Below are 24,466 nucleotides of genomic sequence, written 5' to 3' on the forward strand. Positions count from 1 at the left end.
AGACACTTGTTGTGACCCAGCTGACGTCACACCACCCGACAGAGACACTTGTTGTGACCCAGCTGACATCACACCACCCGACAGAGACACTTGTTGTGACCCAGCTGACATCACACCACCTGACAGACACTTGTTGTGACCCAGCTGACATCACACCACCTGACAGAGACACTTGTTGTGACCCAGCTGACATCACACCACCCGACAGAGACACTTGTTGTGACCCAGCTGACGTCACACCACCTGACAGAGACACTTGTTGTGACCCAGCTGACATCACACCACCTGACAGAGACACTTGTTGTGACCCAGCTGACATCACACCACCCGACAGAGACACTTGTTGTGACCCAGCTGACGTCACACCACCTGACAGAGACACTTGTTGTGACCCAGCTGACGTCACACCACCTGACAGAGACACTTGTTGTGACCCTGCTGACGTCATACCACCTGACAGAGACACTTGTTGTGACCCAGCTGACGTCACACCACCCGACAGAGACACTTGTTGTGACCCAGCTGACATCACACCACCCGACAGAGACACTTGTTGTGACCCAGCTGACGTCACACCACCTGACAGAGACACTTGTTGTGACCCAGCTGACATCACACCACCTGACAGAGACACTTGTTGTGACCCAGCTGACATCACACCACCCGACAGAGACACACGTTGTGACCCAGCTGACGTCACACCACCTGACAGAGACACTTGTTGTGACCCAGCTGACGTCACACCACCCGACAGAGACACTTGTTGTGACCCAGCTGACGTCACACCACCCGACAGAGACACTTGTTGTGACCCAGCTGACGTCACACCACGTGACAGAGACACTTGTTGTGACCCAGCTGACGTCACACCACCTGACAGAGACACTTGTTGTGACCCAGCTGACGTCACACCACGTGACAGAGACACTTGTTGTGACCCAGCTGACGTCACACCACCTGACAGAGACACTTGTTGTGACCCAGCTGACGTCACACCACCTGACAGAGACACTTGTTGTGACCCAGCTGACATCACACCACCCGACAGAGACACTTGTTGTGACCCAGCTGACGTCACACCACCCGACAGAGACACACGTTGTGACCCAGCTGACGTCACACCACCCCACCTGACAGACACTTATTGTGACCCAGCTGACGTCACACCACCTGACAGAGACACTTGTTGTGACCCAGCTGACGTCACACCACCCGACAGAGACACACGTTGTGACCCAGCTGACGTCACACCACCTGACAGAGACACTTGTTGTGACCCAGCTGACATCACACCACCTGACAGAGACACTTGTTGTGACCCAGCTGACGTCACACCACCCGACAGAGACACTTGTTGTGACCCAGCTGACATCACACCACCCGACAGAGACACACGTTGTGACCCAACTGACGTCACACCACCCGACAGAGACACTTGTTGTGACCCAGCTGACGTCACACCACCTGACAGAGACACACGTTGTGACCCAGCTGACATCACACCACCCGACAGAGACACACGTTGTGACCCAACTGACGTCACACCACCCGACAGAGACACTTGTTGTGACCCAGCTGACGTCACACCACCTGACAGAGACACTTGTTGTGACCCAGCTGACGTCACACCACCTGACAGAGACACGTTGTGACCCAACTGACGTCACACCACCCGACAGAGACACTTGTTGTGACCCAGCTGACGTCACACCACCCGACAGAGACACTTGTTGTGACCCAGCTGACGTCACACCACCCGACAGAGACACTTGTTGTGACCCAGCTGACGTCACACCACCTGACAGAGACACTTGTTGTGACCCAGCTGACGTCACACCACCCGACAGAGACACACGTTGTGACCCAGCTGACGTCACACCACCCGACAGAGACACTTGTTGTGACCCAGCTGACGTCACACCACCCGACAGAGACACTTGTTGTGACCCAGCTGACGTCACACCACGTGACAGAGACACTTGTTGTGACCCAGCTGACGTCACACCACCTGACAGAGACACTTGTTGTGACCCAGCTGACGTCACACCACCTGACAGAGACACTTGTTGTGACCCAGCTGACGTCACACCACACCACCCGACAGAGACACTTGTTGTGACCCAGCTGACGTCACACCACGTGACAGAGACACTTGTTGTGACCCAGCTGACGTCACACCACCTGACAGAGACACTTGTTGTGACCCAGCTGACGTCACACCACGTGACAGAGACACTTGTTGTGACCCAGCTGACGTCACACCACCTGACAGAGACACTTGTTGTGACCCAGCTGACGTCACACCACCCAAAAGAGACACTTGTTGTGACCCAGCTGACGTCACACCACACCACCCGACAGAGACACTTGTTGTGCCCCAGCTGACGTCACACCACCTGACAGAGACACTTGTTGTGACCCAGCTGATGTCACACCACCCGACAGAGACACTTGTTGTGACCCAGCTGACGTCACACCACCTGACGAAGCCAGTTGTTGTGACCCAGCTGACGTCACACCACCTGACAGAGACACTTGTTGTGACCCAGCTGACGTCACACCACCCGACAGAGACACTTGTTGTGACCCAGCTGACGTCACACCACCTGACGAAGCCAGTTGTTGTGACCCAGCTGACGTCACACCACACCATCACCCCCCACCTGACGAAGCCAGTTGTTGTGCCCCAGCTGACGTCACACCACCACCCCCCACCTGACAGAGACACTTGTTGTGACCCAGCTGACGTCACACCACGTGACAGAGACACTTGTTGTGACCCAGCTGACGTCACACCACCTGACAGAGACACTTGTTGTGACCCAGCTGACGTCACACCACCCAAAAGAGACACTTGTTGTGACCCAGCTGACGTCACACCATCACCCCCCACCTGACGAAGCCAGTTGTTGTGCCCCAGCTGACGTCACACCACCTGACAGAGACACTTGTTGTGACCCAGCTGACGTCACACCACCCGACAGAGACACTTGTTGTGACCCAGCTGACGTCACACCACCTGACGAAGCCAGTTGTTGTGACCCAGCTGACGTCACACCACCTGACAGAGACACTTGTTGTGACCCAGCTGACGTCACACCACCCGACAGAGACACTTGTTGTGACCCAGCTGACGTCACACCACCTGACGAAGCCAGTTGTTGTGACCCAGCTGACGTCACACCACACCATCACCCCCCACCTGACGAAGCCAGTTGTTGTGACCCAGCTGACGTCACACCACCACCCCCCACCTGACAGAGACACTTGTTGTGACCCAGCTGACGTCACACCACCTGACGAAGCCAGTTGTTGTGACCCAGCTGACGTCACACCACACCATCACCCCCCACCTGACGAAGCCAGTTGTTGTGACCCAGCTGACGTCACACCACCACCCCCCACCTGACAGAGACACTTGTTGTGACCCAGCTGACGTCACACCACCTGACAGAGACACTTGTTGTGACCCAGCTGACGTCACACCACACCATCACCATCACCCCCCACCTGACGAAGCCAGTTGTTGTGCCCCAGCTGAAGCTCCATGGGGGGCAGGCGAGTGCAGTGCCCCCCCCTCTGCATGGCGAGCCGCCAACGCCAGAGGTACTTCTCAGCCAGGAAGCGCCACCGGAATGCCGCACGGTCCCCAGGCCTCACAGCACCACCCTCAGCCACTGGGGGCGGGGCGCGGGGGGGGAGATGAGTGTGAGAGTGTGTGTGTGTGTGAGTGTGTGTGAGTGTGAATGTGTGAGAGTGTGAATGAGTGAGTATGTGTGTGAGTGAGTGTGTGAGTGTGTGTGTGTGTGAGTGTGTGAGTGTGAATGTGAGTGTGTGTGTGTGAGTGTGTGAGTGTGAGTGTGTGTGAGTGTGTGTGTGTGTGAGTGAGTGTGAATGTGAGTGTGTGAGTGTGTGTGTGTGTGAGTGTGTGAGTGTGAATGTGAGTGTGTGAATGTGAGTGTGTGAGTGTGTGAGTGTGTGTGTGAGAATGTGAGTGTGTGAATGTGAGTGTGTGAGTGTGTGTGAGTGTGTGTGTGAGAATGTGAGTGTGTGAGTGTGTGTGAGTGTGTGAGTGTGTGAGAGTGTGAGATAGTGTGAGTTAGTGTGTGAGTGTGTGAGTGTGTGTGTGAGTGTGTGTGAGTGTGTGAGTGTGAATGAGTGTGTGAATGTGTGAGTGTGAGTGTGTGAATGTGTGAATGTGTGTGAGTGTGAATGTGAGTGTGTGAATGTGTTCATGTGAGTGTGTTAATGTGAGTGTGTGAATGTGAGTGTGTGAATGTGAGTGTGTGAATGAGTGTGTGAGTGTGTGAATGAGTGTGTGAGTGTGAATGAGTGTGAGTGTGAGAGTGTGTGTGAGTGTGTGAGTGTGAATGAGTGTGAGTGTGTGAGTGTGTGAATGTCAGTATGTGAATGTCAGTGTGTGAGTGTGTGAATGTGTTAATGTGAGTGTGTGAATGTGAGTGTGTGAATGTGAGTGTGTGAATGAGTGTGTGAATGAGTGTGTGAATGAGTGTGAGTGTGTGAATGATTGGCAGTGTGTGAATGAGTGTGTGAATGAGTGAGTGTGTGAATGAGTGTGAGTGTGTGAATGAGTGAGTGTGTGAATGTGAGTGTGTGAATGTGAGTGTGTGAATGTGAGTGTGTGAATGAGTGTGAGTGTGTGAATGAGTGAGTGTGTGAATGTGAGTGTGTGAATGTGAGTGTGTGAATGTGAGTGTGTGAATGAGTGTGTGTGAATGAGTGTGTGAGTGTGTAGGAGTGTGTGATGAGTGTGGTGTGTGAATGAGTGTGTTGAAAGTGAGTGTGTGTTGAATGTGAGTGTGTGAATGTGAGTGTGTGAATGAGTGTATGAGTGTGAGTGTGTGAATGAGTGCAAGTGTGAAATGAGTGTATGAGTGTGTGTGTGTGAGTGCGAGTGAATGAGTACAGTGAGCCAGCGTGTGAACGAGCGAGTGGGTGAGCGAGTGAGCGAGCGGGTGAGCGTGCGAGCGGGTGAGTGAGCGGGCGAGCGAGTGGGTGAGCAAGCGGGTGAGTGGGTGAGTGAGCGTGCGAGCGGGTGAGCGTGCGAGCGAGCGATCGGGTGAGCGAGCGAGCGGGTGAGCGAGTGGGTGAGCGAGCGAGTGGGCGAGCGGGTGAGCGTGCGAGCGGGTGAGCGAGCGGGCGAGCGAGTGGGTGAGTGAGCGAGCGGGTGAGCGTGTGAGCGAGCGTGTGAACGAGCGAGCGGGTGAACGAGCGAGCGGGTGAACGAGCGAGCGGGTGAACGAGCGAGCGGGTGAACGAGCGAGCGGGCGAGCGAGCGGGTGAACGAGCGAGCGGGTGAGCGAGCGAGCAAGCGTGTGAACGAGCGAGCGGGTGAGCGTGCGGGCGAGCGTGTGAACGAGCGAGCGGGTGAACGAGCGAGCGGGTGAGCGAGCGAGCAAGCGTGTGAACGAGCGAGCGGGTGAGCGTGCGGGCGAGCGTGTGAACGAGCGAGCGTGTGAACGAGCGAGCGGGTGAACGAGCGAGCAGGTGAGCGAGCGGGTGAGCGAGCGGGTGAGCGTGTGAACGAGCGGGCGTGTGAGTGAGCGAGTGAGTGAGCGTGCGAGTGAGTGAGTCTGCGTTACCACGGGCAGGCAGGCTGCGTCTCCACGCGAGGAATGAGGCCCCTGGCTCAGCAGCGAGCCAGGGCTCCACTTGAGCGTGCAGCTCGCTGCTGTAGGGCCGCACCGAGCAGCGAGACTCTGGGGTGCTCTCCTGCAGCACAAGCACCCACAGCGACAACACTCACTCACTTACCCACTCACTCCTACACACTCACGTTCACCCCTACACACTCACCCACACTCACCCACACTCACCCACACTCACCCCTACTCACTCACGCTCACCCACACTCACTCACGTTCACCCCTACACACTCACTCACGCTCACCCACACTCACCCACACTCACCCCTACTCACTCACGCTCACCCACACTCACTCACTCACGTTCACCCCTACACACTCACTCACGCTCACCCACACTCACCCACACTCACCCCTACTCACTCACGCGCACCCACACTCACTCACTCACGTTCACCCCTACACACTCACGCTCACCCACACTCACTCACTCACTCACCCCTACACACTCACTCACCCACACCCACTCACGCTCTCCTGCAGCACAAGCACGCACAGTGACAACACTCACTCACTCACTCTCACTCACTCGCTCACCCACACTCACTCACCCACACTCACTCACACTCACCCACACTCACGCTCACCCCTACACACTCACTCACGCTCACCCCTACACACTCACTCACACTCACTCACTCACACTCACCCCTACACACTCACTCACTCACACTCACCCCTACACACTCACTCACGCTCACCCACGCTCACCCCTACACACTCACTCACCCACACTCACTCACCCACACTCACTCACCCACACTCACTCACCCACACTCACTCACCCACACTCACTCACCCACACTCACTCACCCACACTCACTCACCCACACTCACTCACTCACTCACCCCTACACACTCACTCACCCACACTCACTCACCCACACTCACGCTCTCCTGCAGCACAAGCACGCACAGCGACAACACTCACTCACTCTCACCCACACTCACTCACACTCACCCACACTCACCCCTACACACTCACCCACTCGCTCACCCCTACACACTCACTCACCCACACTCACCCACACTCACTCACCCACACACTCACTCACCCACACTCACCCACACTCACTCACACACGCTCACCCCTACACACTCACTCACTCACTCACCCACACTCACTCACTCACCCACACTCACCCCTACACACTCACCCACTCGCTCACCCCTACACACTCACTCACCCACACTCACCCACACTCACTCACACACGCTCACCCCTACACACTCACGCTCACCCACACTCACGCTCACCCCTACACACTCACCCACATGCTCACCCATACTGACACTCACCCACACTCAATCCCACTCACGCTCAGCTCACCCCCACACGCACACGCTCACCCACACTCACTCCCACTCACGCTCACCCACTCAATCACTCACCCACCCACTCAATCCCACTCACCCACGCTTACCCACCCAGCCACGCTCACCCACTCAATCACTCACCCACCCGCTCACGCTCCCACTCACCCACCCACGCTCACCCACTCAATCACTCACCTACCCACTCACGCTCCCATTCACCCACCCAGCCACACTCACCCACTCAATCCCACTCACCTACCCACTCAATCCCACTCACCGACCCGCTCACTCCCACTCACCCACCCAGCCACGCTCACCCACTCAATCACTCACCCACCCGCTCACGCTCCCACTCACCCACCCACGCTCACCCACTCAATCACTCACCCACTCGCCCACCCGCTCCCACTCACCCACCCACGCTCACCCACTCAATCACTCATCCACCCGCTCACGCTCCCACTCACCCACCCACGCTCACCCACTCAATCACTCGCCCACCCGCTCCCACTCACCCACCCACGCTCACCCACTCAATCACTCGCCCACCCGCTCACGCTCCCACTCACCCACCCAGCTGTCTGACAGGGTACAAAGCTATCCTAGTTTGTAGCACATAGCAGCCCACATCCCCCCACCGTGCCCCCCACCGTGCCCCCCACCGAGCCCCCCACCTTGGCGCTGGTGCGGGTGAGCGGCTGGGGCCGGATGAGGCGCTGCAGGATGCGCAGACAGGGCAGGGAGACGCTCTCCACCACCAGCGGGGACTGAACCCTCACGGCCATCAGGAAGAGGCTCATGACTGCACACGGTGAGGAGGAGGGGCAAGGCACGGGGGGGGGGGATGAGTGGCGATGATGGCGGTGGTGGTGGTGGTGGTGATGGTGGTGGTGGTGATGGTGGTGATGGTGGTGGTGGTGGTGGCGGTGGTGGTGATGGTGGTGATGGTGGTGATGGTGGCGGTGGTGGTGGTGATGGTGGTGATGGTGGCGATGGTGGCGGCGGTGGTGATGGTGGTGGTGGTGATGGTGGTGATGGTGGCGGTGGTGGTGGTGATGGTGGTGACGGTGGCGACGGTGGCGGTGGTGATGGTGGTGATGGTGGTGATGGTGGTGATGGTGGTGACGGTGGCGGTGGTGATGGTGGTGATGGTGGTGATGGTGGTCGTGGCGATGGCGGCGGCGGCGACGTCGGTGACGATGGCGGTGGTGGTAGTGATGGTGGTGGTGATGGTGGCGATGGTGGCGGTGGTGGTGATGGCGGTGGTGGTGATGGCGGTGATGATGGCGGTGGTGGTGATCGTGGCGATGGTGGTAGTGATGGTGGTGATGGTGGTGGTAGTGATGGCGATGGCGGTTGTGGCGATGATGGTGGCGGCGGTCATGGTGATGGTGGTAGTGATGGTGACGATGGTGGTGGTGATGGTGGGGTGATGATGGTGGTGGTGGTGGTGATGTTGATGATGGTGGTGGTGATGACGATGATGGTGATAATGGTGATGATGATGATGGTGGTGATGATGATGGTGATGATGGTGATGGTAGTGGTGATGTTGATGATGGTGGTAGTGGTGATGTTGATGATGGTAGTGGTGGTGATGTTGATGATGGTGGTGATGATGGTAGTGGTGATGTTGATGATGATGACGATGATGATGTTGATGGTAGTGGTGATGTTGATGATGGCATTGATGATGGCATTGGTGATGACGATGATGATGGTGACGATGGTGGTGGTGATGGTGACGATGGTGGTGACGATGGTGGTGACGATGGTGGTGACGATGGTGGTGACGATGGTGGTGACGATGGTGGTGGTGATGTTGATGATGGTGATGTTGATGATGGTGGTGGTGATGTTGATGATGATGGTGATGTTGATGATGATGGTGGTGATGTTGATGATGGTGGTGATGTTGATGATGGTGGTGATGTTGATGATGGTGGTGATGGTGGTGATGTTGATGATGGTGGTGATGTTGATGATGATGGTGGTGATGCTGATGGTGGTGATGTTGATGATGATGATGGTGGTGATGTTGATGATGATGGTGATGTTGATGATGATGATGGTGATGTTGATGATGATGGTGATGTTGATGATGATGGTGGTGATGTTGATGATGGTGATGTTGATGATGATGGTGGTGATGATGATGGTGATGTTGATGATGATGGTGATGTTGATGATGATGGTGATGTTGATGATGATGGTGGTGATGATGATGGTGATGATCATGATGATGGTGGTGATGATGGTGGTGGTGATGTTGATGCTGATGATGATGGTAGTGGTGGTGATGATGGTGATGGTGATGTTGATGATGATGATGGTATTGGTGGTGTTGATGATGTTGATGATGATGATGGTAGTGGTGGTGATGATGATGTTGATGATGTTGATGATGGTGGTGGTGATGTTGATGGTGTTGATGATGTTGATGATGGTGGTGGTGATGTTGATGGTGTTGATGATGATAATGGTATTGGTGGTGTTGATGATGTTGATGATGGTGGTGGTGGTGATGTTGATGATGTTGATGATGATGATGATGTTGATGATGGTGGTGGTGATGTTGATGATGTTGATGATGATGGTATTGGTGGTGTTGATAATGGTGGTGGTGATGTTGATGATGGTGGTGGTGATGTTGATGATGGTGGTGGTGGTGATGATGATGGTAGTGGTGGTGTTGATGATGATGGTATTGGTGGTGTTGATGATGGTATTGGTGGTGTTGATGATGATGGTAGTGGTGGTGTTGATGATGATGATGGTAGTGGTGGTGTTGATGATGATGATGGTATTGGTGGTGTTGATGATGATGGTAGTGGTGGTGTTGATGATGATGGTAGTGGTGGTGTTGATGATGATGATGATGGTATTGGTGGTGTTGATGATGTTGATGATGATGATGGTATTGGTGGTGTTGATGATGTTGATGATGATGATGGTATTGGTGGTGATGATGTTGATGATGATGGTGGTATTGGTGATGTTGATGATGATGACGGTATTGGTGGTGTTGATGATGGTGCTGGGTACCACAGCGGAGGCGTTCCTCCCAGCATTGATCATCCAAGGAGATGGAGTCGGTGAGCAACATCATCTCATTAACACAGTTCACCTGCAGTGTCAACAACAACATCAACAACAACATCTCATTAACACAGTTCACCTGCAGTGTCAACAACAACATCTCATTAACACAGTTCACCTGCAGTGTCAACAACAACATCTCATTAACACAGTTCACCTGCAGTGTCAACAACAACAACATCTCATTAACACAGTTCACCTGCAGTGTCAACATCAACAACATCTCATTAACACAGTTCACCTGCAGTGTCAACAACAACATCAACAACATCAACAACATCTCATTAACACAGTTCACCTGCAGTGTCAACAACAACATCATCTCATTAACACAGTTCACCTGCAGTGTCAACAACAACATCTCATTAACACAGTTCACCTGCAGTGTCAACAACAACAAAATCATCCCATTAACACAGTTCACCTGCAGTGTCAACAACAACAAAATCATCCCATTAACACAGTTCACCTGCAGTGTCAACAACAACAAAATCATCCCATTAACACAGTTCACCTGCAGTGTCAACAACAACATCTCATTAACACAGTTCACCTGCAGTGTCAACAACATCATCTCATTAACACAGTTCACCTGCAGTGTCAACAACAACATCAACATCTCATTAACACAGTTCACCTGCAGTGTCAACAACAACAACATCTCATTCACACAGTTCACCTGCCGGGTGAACAACAACAACAGTAACCACCACAACAACCACAACAGTCACCATGACCACCACCACCACCACCACCATCATCATCATCACCACCACCATCACCACCATCATCACTACAACCACCATCATCACAACAACCACCACAACAACCACCACCACCACCACAACAACCACCACCACCATCACCACCACCCCCAACACCATCACCACCACCACTACCACCATCACCACCATCACCACTACCACCACCACTACCACCATCATCACCATCATCACCACCATCACCACTACCACCACCACCACCATCATCACCATCATCACCACCATCACCACCACCACCCCCACCATGACCATCACCACGGCTCACCATGTCGGGGTTGGTCCAGTGCCCTCTGATGGCGGAGGCGACGCGCGACACAATCAGCTCGTTCATGTGCTGGGTGGCCTCCTTGTCGTCCCTACGCACATCACCACCCACATCACCACCCACATCAACACCCACATCACCACCCACATCACCACCCACATCACCACCCACATCACCACCCACATCACCACCCACATCACCACCCACATCACCACCCACATCATCACCAAGATCACCACCCACATCACCACCCACATCACCACCCACATCACCACCCACATCACCACCCACATCACCACCCACATCACCACCCACATCACCACCCACATCACCACCAACATCATCACCACCCACATCATCACCAACATCACCACCCACATCACCACCCACATCACCACCAACACCACCACCCACATCACCACCCACATCACCACCCACATCACCACCCACATCACCACCCACATCACCACCCACATCACCACCCACATCACCACCCACATCACCACCCACATCACCACCCACATCACCACCCACATCACCACCCACATCACCACCCACATCACCACCCACATCACCACCCACACCACCACCCACACCACCACGCACATCACCACGCACACCACCACCCACATCACCACCCACATCACCACCAACATCACCACCCACATCACCACCCACATCACCACCCACATCACCACCCACATCACCACCCACATCACCACCCACATCACCACCCACATCACCACCCACATCACCACCCACATCACCACCCACATCACCACCCACACCACCACGCACACCATCACCAACATCACCACCCACATCACCACCAACATCACCAACCACATCACCACGCACATCACCACCCACATCACCACGCACATCACCACCAACATCATCACCACCCACACCACCACGCACACCACCACCCACATCACCACCCACACCACCACCCACACCACCACCCACACCACCACCCACATCACCACCCACACCACCACCCACACCACCACCCACATCACCACCCACATCACCACCCACACCACCACCCACATCACCATCACCACCACTCACGTCACCACCCACGTCACCACCCACGTCACCACCCACGTCACCACCCACGTCACCACCCACGTCACCACCCACGTCACCACCCACGTCACCACCCACGTCACCACCCACGTCACCACCCACGTCACCACCCACGTCACCACCCACACCACCACCCCCCACATCACCACCCACATCACCACCCACATCACCACCCACATCACCACCCACACCACCACCCACACCACCACCCACACCACCACGCACATCACCACCCACACCACCACCCACACCACCACCCACACCACCACACAACCACCCACACAACCACCCACACCACCACCCACACCACCACCCACACCACCACCCACACCACCACCCACATCACCACCCACATCACCACCCACTCCACCCACATCACCACCCACTCCACCACCCACATCACCACCCACATCACCACCCACATCACCACCCACATCACCACCCACATCACCACCCACAACTCCACCCAAATCACCACCCACATCACCACCCACATCACCACCACGCTCACCACGACCACGCTCACCACCACCACGCTCACCACCACCACGCTCACCACCCACACCACCACCCACACCACCATCACCACCACCATCCACATCACCACTCACATCACCGTCATCACCACCACCACCCACATCACCACCCACATCACCACCCACATCACCACCCACATCACCACCCACATCACCACCCACATCACCACCCACATCACCACCCACATCACCACCCACATCACCACCCACATCACCACCCACATCACCACCCACATCACCACCCACACCACCACCCACACCGCCACCCACATCATCACCCACATCACCACCAACATCATCAACATCACCACTACCATCATCAACATCACCACCACCAACATCAACATCACCACTACCATCATCAACATCACCACCACTATCATCAACATCACCACTACCATCATCAATATCACCACTACCATCATCAACATCACCACCACCAACATCAACATCACCACTACCATCATCAACATCACCACTACCATCATCAACATCACCACTACCATCATCAACATCACCACTACCATCATCAACATCACCACTACCATCATCATCACCACTACCATCATCAACATCACCACCACCAACATCAACATCACCACCACCATCATCGTCATCACCACCACCAACATCAACATCACCACTACCATCATCAACATCACCACCACCAACATCAACATCACCACTACCATCATCAACATCACCACTACCATCATCAACATCACCACTACCATCATCAACATCACCACTACCATCATCATTACCCACAACACCACCCACATCACCACGCACATCACCACGCACATCACCACCACCACGCTCACCACCACCACCACCACCACCACGCTCACCACCACCACCACCACGCTCACCACCACCACCACGCTCACCACCACCACCATCACGCTCACCACCACCACCACGCTCACCACCACCACCACCACCACGCTCACTACCACCACCACGCTCACCACCACTCTCACCACCACGCTCACCACCACCACTCTCACCACCACGCTCACCACCACCACTCTCACCACCACGCTCACCACCACCACCACGCTCACCACCACCACGCTCACCACCACCACCACCAGCAGGCCTGCTCACCGGGTGAGGAGGCACAGCAGGCTGCGTGCGTTACGTCGCATGGCGGCTGTGCCACGTCGAATGTTGTAGCCGAAGAGCTCCCCGATGAGTCCCTGGGACACCAACATCGCTCGGATCGTCGCGTTGGTCGCCAGCGCCTGCAGGGTGGGGGGTGACGGTGGGGGGGTGAGGGTGGGGGGGGGAGGGTGGGGGGAGGGTGGGGGGAGGGTGGGGGGAGGGTCAGGACGGTGGCGCCAACGGAGATTAGTGACAGGTGCTGGCATCGTCGCTTCGAAAAATCGTGATCACCGCCGCCACCACCAACACTACCACACTCACCAGCACCACCACCACCACTGCACTCACCACCACCACCACTGCACTCACCACCACCACCACCACAACCATCACACTCACCACCAACACCACCACCACTGCACTCACCACCACCACCACAACCATCACACTCACCACCAACACCACCACCACTGCACTCACCACCACCACCACCACAACAACCATCACACTCACCACCAACACTCACCAGCACCACCACACCCACCACCACCACCACACCCACCACCACCACCACACCCACCACCACCACACCCACCACCACCACCACACCCACCACCACCACCACCACACTCACCACCACACCCACCACCACCACACCCACCACCACCACCACACCCACCACCACCACCACACTCACCAGCACCACCACACTCACCAGCACCACCACCACCACTGCACTCACCACAACCACTACACTCACCAGCACCACCACCACCACACTCACCACCACCACCACCACACTCACCACCACCACCAGCACCACCACCACACTCACCACACTCACCACCACTCACCTGCAGCAGGGTCACGCAGTGCTCCGTGACGGCAGAGGCGCATCCGTAGCAGCGCCTCACTCGCTGCTGCACTGCCACCGCCACCGCCGGCGCCGGCGCCACCGGCACGGCTGCCGCCGCCGCCGCCGCCGCGGTCGGCGACGCCGGCGTCGCCGGCGGCAGGGGGTGTTCCGTGGAGGGCGGCAAGGCGGTGGGCGTGGGGGGCGCGGAGGGAGCGCGGGAGGAGCGAGAGGCGGCCTCCCGCTGCTGCAGGTCGTACTCCACAAGCTGCTTGCGCGATGCCAGCACCTTCTGTGGGGGCGGGGCGGGGGGGGCGGGGGGAGAGAGGTGAAGAGGTGAACACGCGCAGACACGCACACAGACACACACAGACACACACAGATACACACACAGACACGCAGACACAGATACACACACACACAGATACACACACACACAGATACACACACACACTACACAGACACACACACACACTACACAGATACACACACATGCAGACACACACACACACAGACACACAGACACACACACACACAGACACTACACAGATACACACACACAGATACACACAGACACTACACAGATACACACACAGACACACACGCACAGACACACAGACACACACACACAGATACAGACACACACACACGCACACACTACACAGATACACACACACAGATACACACACATGCAGACACACACACACAGACACACAGACACACACACACACAGACACTACACAGATACACACACACAGATACACACAGACACTACACAGATACACACACAGACACACACACACACACACAGACACACAGACACACACACACACAGCCACTACACAGATACACACAAACAGATACACACACACGCAGACACACACACACACAGACACACACACATGCAGACACACACACACACACAGACACTACACAGATACACACAGACACTACACAGATACACACACAGACACACACACACACAGACACACACACACATACACACACGCACAGATAATACACAGACACGCACACAGACACACACAGACACACACAGACACACACAGACACATACACACAGACACACACGCACAGATAATACACAGACACGCACACAGACACACACACACAGACACACACACAGACACACACACAGACACACACAGACACACACACTTACAACAACAACCGCCATTCGCCACTAAGTGGCGGTGACGTCACCACGACGCTTGTGCCAGGCTATGTGCACCCTGAGGCCACGTGAAGTGTCGAACGCCCGCTGGCAGGAGGTCACGGGGCAGACCCAGGTGCCACGGGTCGACTGAGATGACTGGCTGATGCACCACCTGTGCCCCCTACTGTGCCAACCTGCTGTGCTTTAGCCACCCGGCGCTCCGCTCATTGTTGTGAGCGTCGCTCCTCCGCCCTCCGTTGTTGTTGGAGGGCGACTGCCTCCAACTGCCCAGTAGCGTCCTTCACGAGCCTCCTCCACAGAGGCCGATCTTGACACCGCTGGTACCAGTAATCGGCAAGTCCACTCAGCTCCAGGTCCTCCTGTACCACATCACTCCATCTCTTCTCTAGCCCGTGCCGCGCCCGCTTTGCCCCCTCAATCCGGCCGAACAAAAGCTGTTTCGGCATGCGGTGGCTGGGCATGCGGGCTACATGACCCAGCCATCACAGCCTTGCCCGCCGGAGGAGCTCACCGATGGGACCTTGCTCAGATCTTTCAAGGATTTGTGAGCTCCTCACACAATCCAGTCTGGTTAAACCCAGGATGGATCGTAGGCAGGCCAGCCTAAATGTTTCTAACCGGCGAAGATGTTCCATTAGGGGGGTCCACGTTTCGCAAGCGTAGAGAAGGAAGGAAATGACCGTGGCCGAGAAGACCTGAAGCTTAGTGCGGAGCGACAGACCAGGTAGCTTCCACACAGCGTTACGCAACCGATGAAAAGATATTGCCGCTCGACTGATTCGGAGTGAGACCTCTGCTGTTAAACTGGAGCTGGTCATAAGCACACTGCCCAGGTATGGGAAACTCTCCACTCTCTCCACAACTGCCCCATCACCGATTGGGAGTTGTGGGGGTGGAGTGTCCGATGGTACAAAATACCCAGGCAGGTGCTTAGTTTTGGTGGGGCTGATGGTAAGGCCCCACCTCTTAGTGGCACGCTCCAGTCTCAGCAGCAGCGTCTCCAACTCCTCCTCTGAATGAGCAGCTATTACCAAATCATCAGCATACATAACGTGGTTGAGCAATAGGGAGCCATCCCTTGACCGCACCCGGGCGTCGATCAGCCTCCCATTATATCTGTACCATATGGAGATTCCCCCGGTACAGCTATTGAAGGCTTCACGAACTACGTGGTCAAAATAGATGTTAAATAATGTGGGAGCCAGAGGACATCCCTGTCGCACCCCAAGGTTAACAGGGAATGGCTCTGACTCCCGGCCACGTAGTTTTACCCGGGCCCGCTCACCATAATGAAGGTCCTTAATGATCGTGAGCAGAGGGTCAGGTACTCCAAAAGCACGAAGAACAACCCAGAGCCCAGGCCTACTGATGGTATCATAGGCCTTGACCAGGTCAATAAAGCAGAGATGTAGGTCTTGTTGGAATTCCCTACACCTGTGCTGTAGCAGACGGACAGAAAATATGGCATCTGTGCAGGACCGCCCTTTCCTGAAACCGCATTGGGGCTCCGCAAGCCTCTCCTCAGCGTGCCTGGCAAGGCGATGTTGAATAATCCTTGCCAGGACCTTTCAGGGCACACTGAGAAGTGAGATGCCCCTGTAGTTGTTATAGTCTGTGCGGTCCCCCTTCTTAAAAAAGGGGACCACAAGGGCATCCTTCCAATCCTGCGGAACCCGTCCAGTGGTCCAGACTGTTGTTATGATGTCATATAGGGCAGTCTGTGCACAAACGCCGCCCTCCCTCAGCATTTCGCTTGGGAGATCATCTCTGCCCGCTGCCTTTCCTGGTCTCAGACTCCGGATCGCCTTCAGTACTTCCTCAACAGATGGCACCTCGGACAGCCACTCACAGGAGGTGACTTCTTCCAATATTTGAGGCACCGCAGCCTCAGCAGGGTCATCCTCACTTTGTGCCACGATGTTTTCCTGGCTGAGGGATTTTCCCTCCCCTAGGACCTCACAGCAATTCTCAGCAAATCTGCAAACCTGTTCCTGGGGGTCGGAGATTGGGTCACCGTTTTTTCCCCTAATGATGGTAATAGGTGTGGCGCTGCAGGTTACTTTTTTGATGGCGTTAAATAGAGATTTGTGATCACGGGCCACTGAGGCAGACTCCATCTCCTCAGCAACCCGGGACCACCACCCATCCTTGCAGCGCCTCACGGCTCTCCGAACCTCCGAGCGAAGGCTGCGGTAAGCCTCCTCATTCTATGACGTGGGATTCTGTAGCCAATGACAGTGGGCCTGTCGCTTTTTCTCAACCATCCTGAACACCTCTGTCAGCCCGGGTCTCTGGAGAGGTCTGGACCGCATACCCAAAGCAGCCATTGCAGCTGCATGAGTCACAGTCCTAAACCTCGCCCATTTACCCTCGACATCAGGAGGAGTCGGGGACGATGCCAATCCCAGCTGCAAGCGATGATGAAATTTTCACTTGCAACTTTCATCAGATAACTGAGACCAGGCCACTTTAGGTTGGAATGGGGTCCTGGGTGTACACCCACCACCGGAGTGGAAGAATGGCAGGCGCATCTTACAGATGACTAGCTGATGGTCAGAGGGCAGATCAGCTCCGCGGTAGGTCCTGGTGTCAAGGACATGGGCTCGCATCCGCTGGTCCGTCACTATGTAGTCCAGCAGATGTTCTTGCTTGGACCCGGCATGCATCCATGATGTTGTGTGGATGCGCCGATGCCGGAACAGCGTGTTGGTAATTACAAGCCCATGGGCTGCACAAAAATCTAGCAGCCTCCTACCGTTGTTATTGAGCTGATCTGGCCCATGCCCTCCAATCACTCCAGACCAGGTGCCAGTATCATGACCAACTCGGGCATTGAAGTCACCCAACATGATGACTCTATCCCGAGGGGCCACTTTAGCCAGCACCTGTGACAGGAGGTCATAGAAGGCATCTGACTCATCGGCTTTGCCTGCATCCCTCCACGGATGTTCATCTTCGGTGGGGGCATAAGTAACCACGACCACCGCTCCTCGCCTCCGGTTGATGAGAAGGCGAGCCCAAAGTAGCCTGGGGCTTACAGCTTCCCACACCTCACCGCCACGCTCCCACGCCCCCTTCATTCTTTTGTTCAAAAGAAGAGCCACACCCTGTTGTTTGGCAGTCTGCTGCCCCGAGTAGAGGACCTCCTGAATGCCGCATAGATCCAGGCGGTACCGGTCCAGCTCCCGACAGAGGAGTGGCAGCCTCTCCTCCGCGGTGAGCGTTCGAACATTCCACGTGGACACCCGTAGTGGCTTTTCGTTGTTTCTGGAGGAGCCCCGAGGGTAGATATTCAATCTCCTGGCTCCGCCAAGTGGGACACACACACAACAACAACAACAACCGCCATTCGCCACTAAGTGGCGGTGACGTCACCACGACGCTTGTGCCAGGCTATGTGCACTCTGAGGCCACGTGAAGTGTCGAACGCCCGCTGGCAGGAGGTCACGGGGCAGACCCAGGTGCCACGGGTCGACTGAGATGACTGGCTGATGCACCACCTGTGCCCCCTACTGTGCCAACCTGCTGTGCTTTAGCCACCCGGCGCTCCGCCCGTTGTTCCGAGCGTCGCTCCTCCGCCCTCCGTTGTTGTTGGAGGGCGACTGCCTCCAACTGCCCAGTAGCGTCCTTCACGAGCCTCCTCCACAGAGGCCGATCTTGACACCGCTGGTACCAGTAATCGGCAAGTCCACTCAGCTCCAGGTCCTCCTGTACCACATCACTCCATCTCTTCTCTAGCCCGTGCCGCGCCCGCTTTGCCCCCTCAATCCGGCCGAACAAAAGCTGTTTCGGCATGCGGTGGCTGGGCATGCGGGCTACATGACCCAGCCATCACAGCCTTGCCCGCCGGAGGAGCTCACCGATGGGACCTTGCTCAGATCTTTCAAGGATTTGTGAGCTCCTCACACAATCCAGTCTGGTTAAACCCAGGATGGATCGTAGGCAGGCCAGCCTAAATGTTTCTAACCGGCGAAGATGTTCCATTAGGGGGGTCCACGTTTCGCAAGCGTAGAGAAGGAAGGAAATGACCGTGGCCGAGAAGACCTGAAGCTTAGTGCGGAGCGACAGACCAGGTAGCTTCCACACAGCGTTACGCAACCGATGAAAAGATATTGCCGCTCGACTGATTCGGAGTGAGACCTCTGCTGTTAAACTGGAGCCAGTCATAAGCACACTGCCCAGGTATGGGAAACTCTCCACTCTCTCCACAACTGCCCCATCACCGATTGGGAGTTGTGGGGGTGGAGTGTCCGATGGTACAAAATACCCAGGCAGGTGCTTAGTTTTGGTGGGGCTGATGGTAAGGCCCCACCTCTTAGTGGCACGCTCCAGTCTCAGCAGCAGCGTCTCCAACTCCTCCTCTGACTGAGCAGCTATTACCAAGTCATCAGCATACATAACGTGGTTGAGCAATAGGGAGCCATCCCTTGACACACACAGACACACACACACCACGCCCCCCCCTCCCCCCACCTGTATAATCTTAGAGAGCCCCTCGAAGGCGAGCCGGCACTCCCCGCAGTATTTGTGCGCCAGCGCCTGGATGTGTTTGTTCACGCAGGAGGAGGAGGCGGCGGAGGCGCCTCCGGCCCCGCCTCCAGCCCCGCCTCCGGCTCCGCCTCCGGCCCCGCCTCCCGGCCCAGCCGCCACGGCGGCCGCGGCCGCCACGGCCGCCGCCGCGGCGGCCGCGGCCGCCGTCGCCGCCGCCGCCGTGGCCGCGGAGGAACCGCCGGAGCCGCCGGCGCCGGCGCCGGCGGCGGACGAGGAAGAGGAGGAGGAGGAGATGGCGCTGACGGACGAGGAGGGGGCGGTCGCGGCCGCGGCCGCAGCGGCGGCCGCGGCCGCGTTGCCGGCGCCGGACGAGGAGGTGGAGGAGCCGGTGATGGAGGTGGAGGAGGCGATGGAGCCACCGCCGCTGACGGAGTCGTCCTGTGGGGTGGGTGGGCGGGTGAGCGAGTGGACGTGCGGTTCAAATAACACCACCACAGACACCACCACCATCCCCATCATCCCCACCCACCACTACCACCATCACCATCATCCCCACCCACCACCACCACCATCACCATCATCCCCACCCACCACCATCATCATCCCCACCCACCACCACTACCACTCACCATCCCCACCCACCACTACCACCATCACCATCGCCACCCACCACTACCACCACACTCACCATCCCCACCCACCACTACCACCACCACCACCATCCTCAGCCACCACTACCACCATCACCAGCCACCACTACCACCACCACCATCCCCACCCCCATCACCATCCCCACCCACCACCACTACCACCATCACCATCCCCACCCACCACTATCAGCACCACCATCCACCCACACCACTACCACCACCACCCCCCCACCACCCCCCCACCACCTCCCCACCACCACCCCCACCTCACCGTGGGGTTGTCAGCAGCTGCCTCACTGATGCGCACCAACAGCTCCTCCAGCTGTGGCCGGTGCGCCATCAGCTGGTGGTAGACGCGGTCGGCCTTCTCCAGCAGGCTGTTGATGTTCGTCACCGCCTGTTAGACACACACAGAGATACACACACAGAGACACACACACAGAGATACACACAGAGATACACACACAGTGATACACACAGAGATACACACACAGTGATACACACACAGTGATACACACACAGAGATACACACACAGTGATACACACACAGAGATACACACACAGTGATACACACAGAGATACACACACAGTGATACACACACACACACACAGTGATACACACACACACACAGTGATACGCACACAGAGATACGCACACAGAGATACACACACAGTGATACACACAGAATGATACACACACAGTGATACACACACAGAGACACACACAGTGATACGCACACAATGATACGCACACAGAGATACACACACAGTGATACACACACAGTGATACACACACAGTGATATACACACACTGATACACACACAATGATACACACACAGTGATACATACACACACAGTGATACGCACACACACAGTGATACGCACACACACAGACACAGAGGCACACACACAGACACACACAGACAGACACACACACAGAGACACACACACAGAGACACACACACACACAGACATAGAGACACACACACAGACACAAACACAAAGACACACAGAGACAAACACAAAGACACACACAGAGACACAAACACAAAGACACACACAGAGACACACACAGAGACAAACACAAAGACACACACAGAGACACAAACACAAAGACACACACAGACACACACACACAAAGACACACACACAGACACACACACAGAGACACACACACAGAGACACAAACACACACAGACACACACAGAGAGACACACACACAGACAAAATCCCCCGTGTAGCTTTCACAGAATGTTGGGGCAAGCGCTGTTAGTAGCGAGTAGCAGCGCCTATGAAGGCTACCGGCACTGTGGCACACGAGGGGGTGGGTGGTCCAGCACCGCCACGCCCGGCCGCCTTTGTCTCCCCCAGTGCTAGTGATGTTCTCTATGGGGTGGGTGTGCGAATGAGTGGTGAATGTGTGAATGTGTGTGTGTGTGAATGGGTGTGTGATGGAGTGATGTGGTACAGGAAGACGTGGAGCTGAGTGGACTGGCCGATGACCGGTACCAGCGGTGTCAAGATCGGCCTCTGTGGAGGAGGCTCGTGAAGGACGCTACTGGGCAGTTGGAGGCAGTCGCCCTCCAACAACAACAGAGGGCGGAGGAGCGATGCTCACAACAACGAGCGGAGCACCGGGTGGCTAAAGCACAGCAGGTTGGCACAGTAGGGGGCACAGGTGGTGCATCAGCCAGTCATCTCAGTCAGTCGACCCGTGGCACCTGCTGGGTCTGCCCCGTGACCTCCTGCCAGCGGGCGTTCGACATTTCACGTGGCCTCAGGGTGCACATAGCCTGGCACAAGCGTCGTGGTGACGTCACCGCCACTTAGTGGCGAATGGCGGTTGTTGTGTGAGTGTGTGTGTGAATGAGTGGTGAATGTGTGAATGTGAGTGTGTGTGTGTGAATGAGTGGTGAATGTGTGAATGTGTGTGTGTGAATGTGTGAATGTGAGTGTGTGTGTGAGTGTGCGTGTGTATGGTGAGTGTATGTGTGTCCGTGTGTATGGTGAGTGTATGTGTGTGTATGGTGAGTGTATGTGTGTGCGTGTGCGTGTGTATGGTGAGTGTATGTGTGTGCGTGTGTATGGTGAGTGTATGTGTGTGCGTGCGTGCATATGGTGAGTGTTGTGTATGTGTATGGTGAGTGTATGTGTGTGTATGTGTGTGCGTGTGCGTGCGTATGGTGAGTGTATGTGTATGCGTGTGTATGGTGAGTGTATGTGTATGCGTGTGTATGTTGAGTGTATGTGTGTGTATGTGTGTGCGTGTGCGTGTGTATGGTGAGTGTATGTGCGTGTGCGTGTGTATGGTGAGTGTATGTGTGTGTATATGTATGGTGAGTGCATGTGTGTGTATGGTGAGTGTATGTGTGTGTGCGTGTGTATGGTGAGTGTATGTGTGTGTATGGTGAGTGTATGTGTGTGCGTGCGTATGGTGAGTGTATGTGTGTGCGTGCGTATGTATGTGTGTGTGTATATGTATGGTGAGTGTATGTGTGTGCATGGTGAGTGTATGTGTGTGCGTGCGTGTGTATGGCGAGTGTATGTGTGTGTGCGTGTGTATGGTGAGTGTGTGTATGTGTATGGTGAGTGTATGTATATGGTGAGTGTATGTGTGTATGGTGAGTGTATGTGTGTATGGTGAGTGTATGTGTATGGTGAGTGTATGTGTATGGTGAGTGTATGTGTATGGTGAGTGTATGGTGAGTGTATGTGTATGGTGAGTGTATGGTGAGTGTATGTGTATGGTGAGTGTATGTGTGTGCGTGTGTATGGCGAGTGTATGTGTGTATGGCGAGTGTATGTGTGTGCGTGTGTATGGTGAGTGTATGTGTGTATGGTGAGTGTATGTGTGTATGGTGAGTGTATGTGTGCATGGTGAGTGTATGTGTGTGTATGGTGAGTGTGTGTGTGTGTGTATGGCGAGTGTATGTGTGTGTGTATGGTGAGTGTGTGTATATGTATGGCGAGTGTATGTGTGTGTGTATGGTGAGTGTATGTGTATGGTGAGTGTATGTGTGTATGGCGAGTGTATGTGTGTGTATGTGTATGGTGAGTGTATGTGTGTATGGCGAGTGTATGTGTGTGTATGTGTATGGTGAGTGTATGTGTGTATGGCGAGTGTATGTGTGTGTATGTGTATGGTGAGTGTATGTGTGTATGGCGAGTGTATGTGTGTGTGTGTATGTGTGTATGGTGAGTGTATGTATGTGTATTGTGAGTGTATGTGTGTATGGCGAGTGTATGTGTGTATGGCGAGTGTATGTGTGTGTGTATGTGTGTATGGTGAGTGTATGTGTATGTGTGTATGGTGAGTGTATGTGTATGTGTGTGTATGGCGAGTGTATGTGTATGTGTGTGTATGGCGAGTGTATGTGTGTGTGTGTATGTGTGTATGGTGAGTGTATGTGTA

General features: G+C 55.4%; 1 protein-coding gene across 1 annotated transcript in view; it reads right to left on the bottom strand.

Annotated features, from left to right (window-relative positions):
- Positions 1–24,466, bottom strand: part of LOC116937404 (E3 ubiquitin-protein ligase UBR4) — a gene marked incomplete at its 5' end in the record, with an annotated part of 266,747 nt that overhangs the window by 159,615 nt on the left and 82,666 nt on the right. The window contains 9 exon segments of the mRNA XM_076058468.1: positions 3,511–3,677; positions 5,604–5,733; positions 7,658–7,785; positions 10,029–10,110; positions 11,130–11,220; positions 13,868–14,004; positions 14,719–15,009; positions 20,386–20,841; positions 21,325–21,450. Of these exon segments, the coding sequence (XP_075914583.1) occupies positions 3,511–3,677; positions 5,604–5,733; positions 7,658–7,785; positions 10,029–10,110; positions 11,130–11,220; positions 13,868–14,004; positions 14,719–15,009; positions 20,386–20,841; positions 21,325–21,450 (1,608 nt within the window).

Source organism: Petromyzon marinus, assembly GCF_048934315.1.
Source record: "Petromyzon marinus isolate PM22_M1 ecotype Great Lakes invasive population chromosome 75 unlocalized genomic scaffold, UKy_Petmar_22M1.pri1.0 chr75_unloc.2, whole genome shotgun sequence".
NCBI classification, from domain to species: Eukaryota; Metazoa; Chordata; class Hyperoartia; order Petromyzontiformes; family Petromyzontidae; genus Petromyzon; species Petromyzon marinus.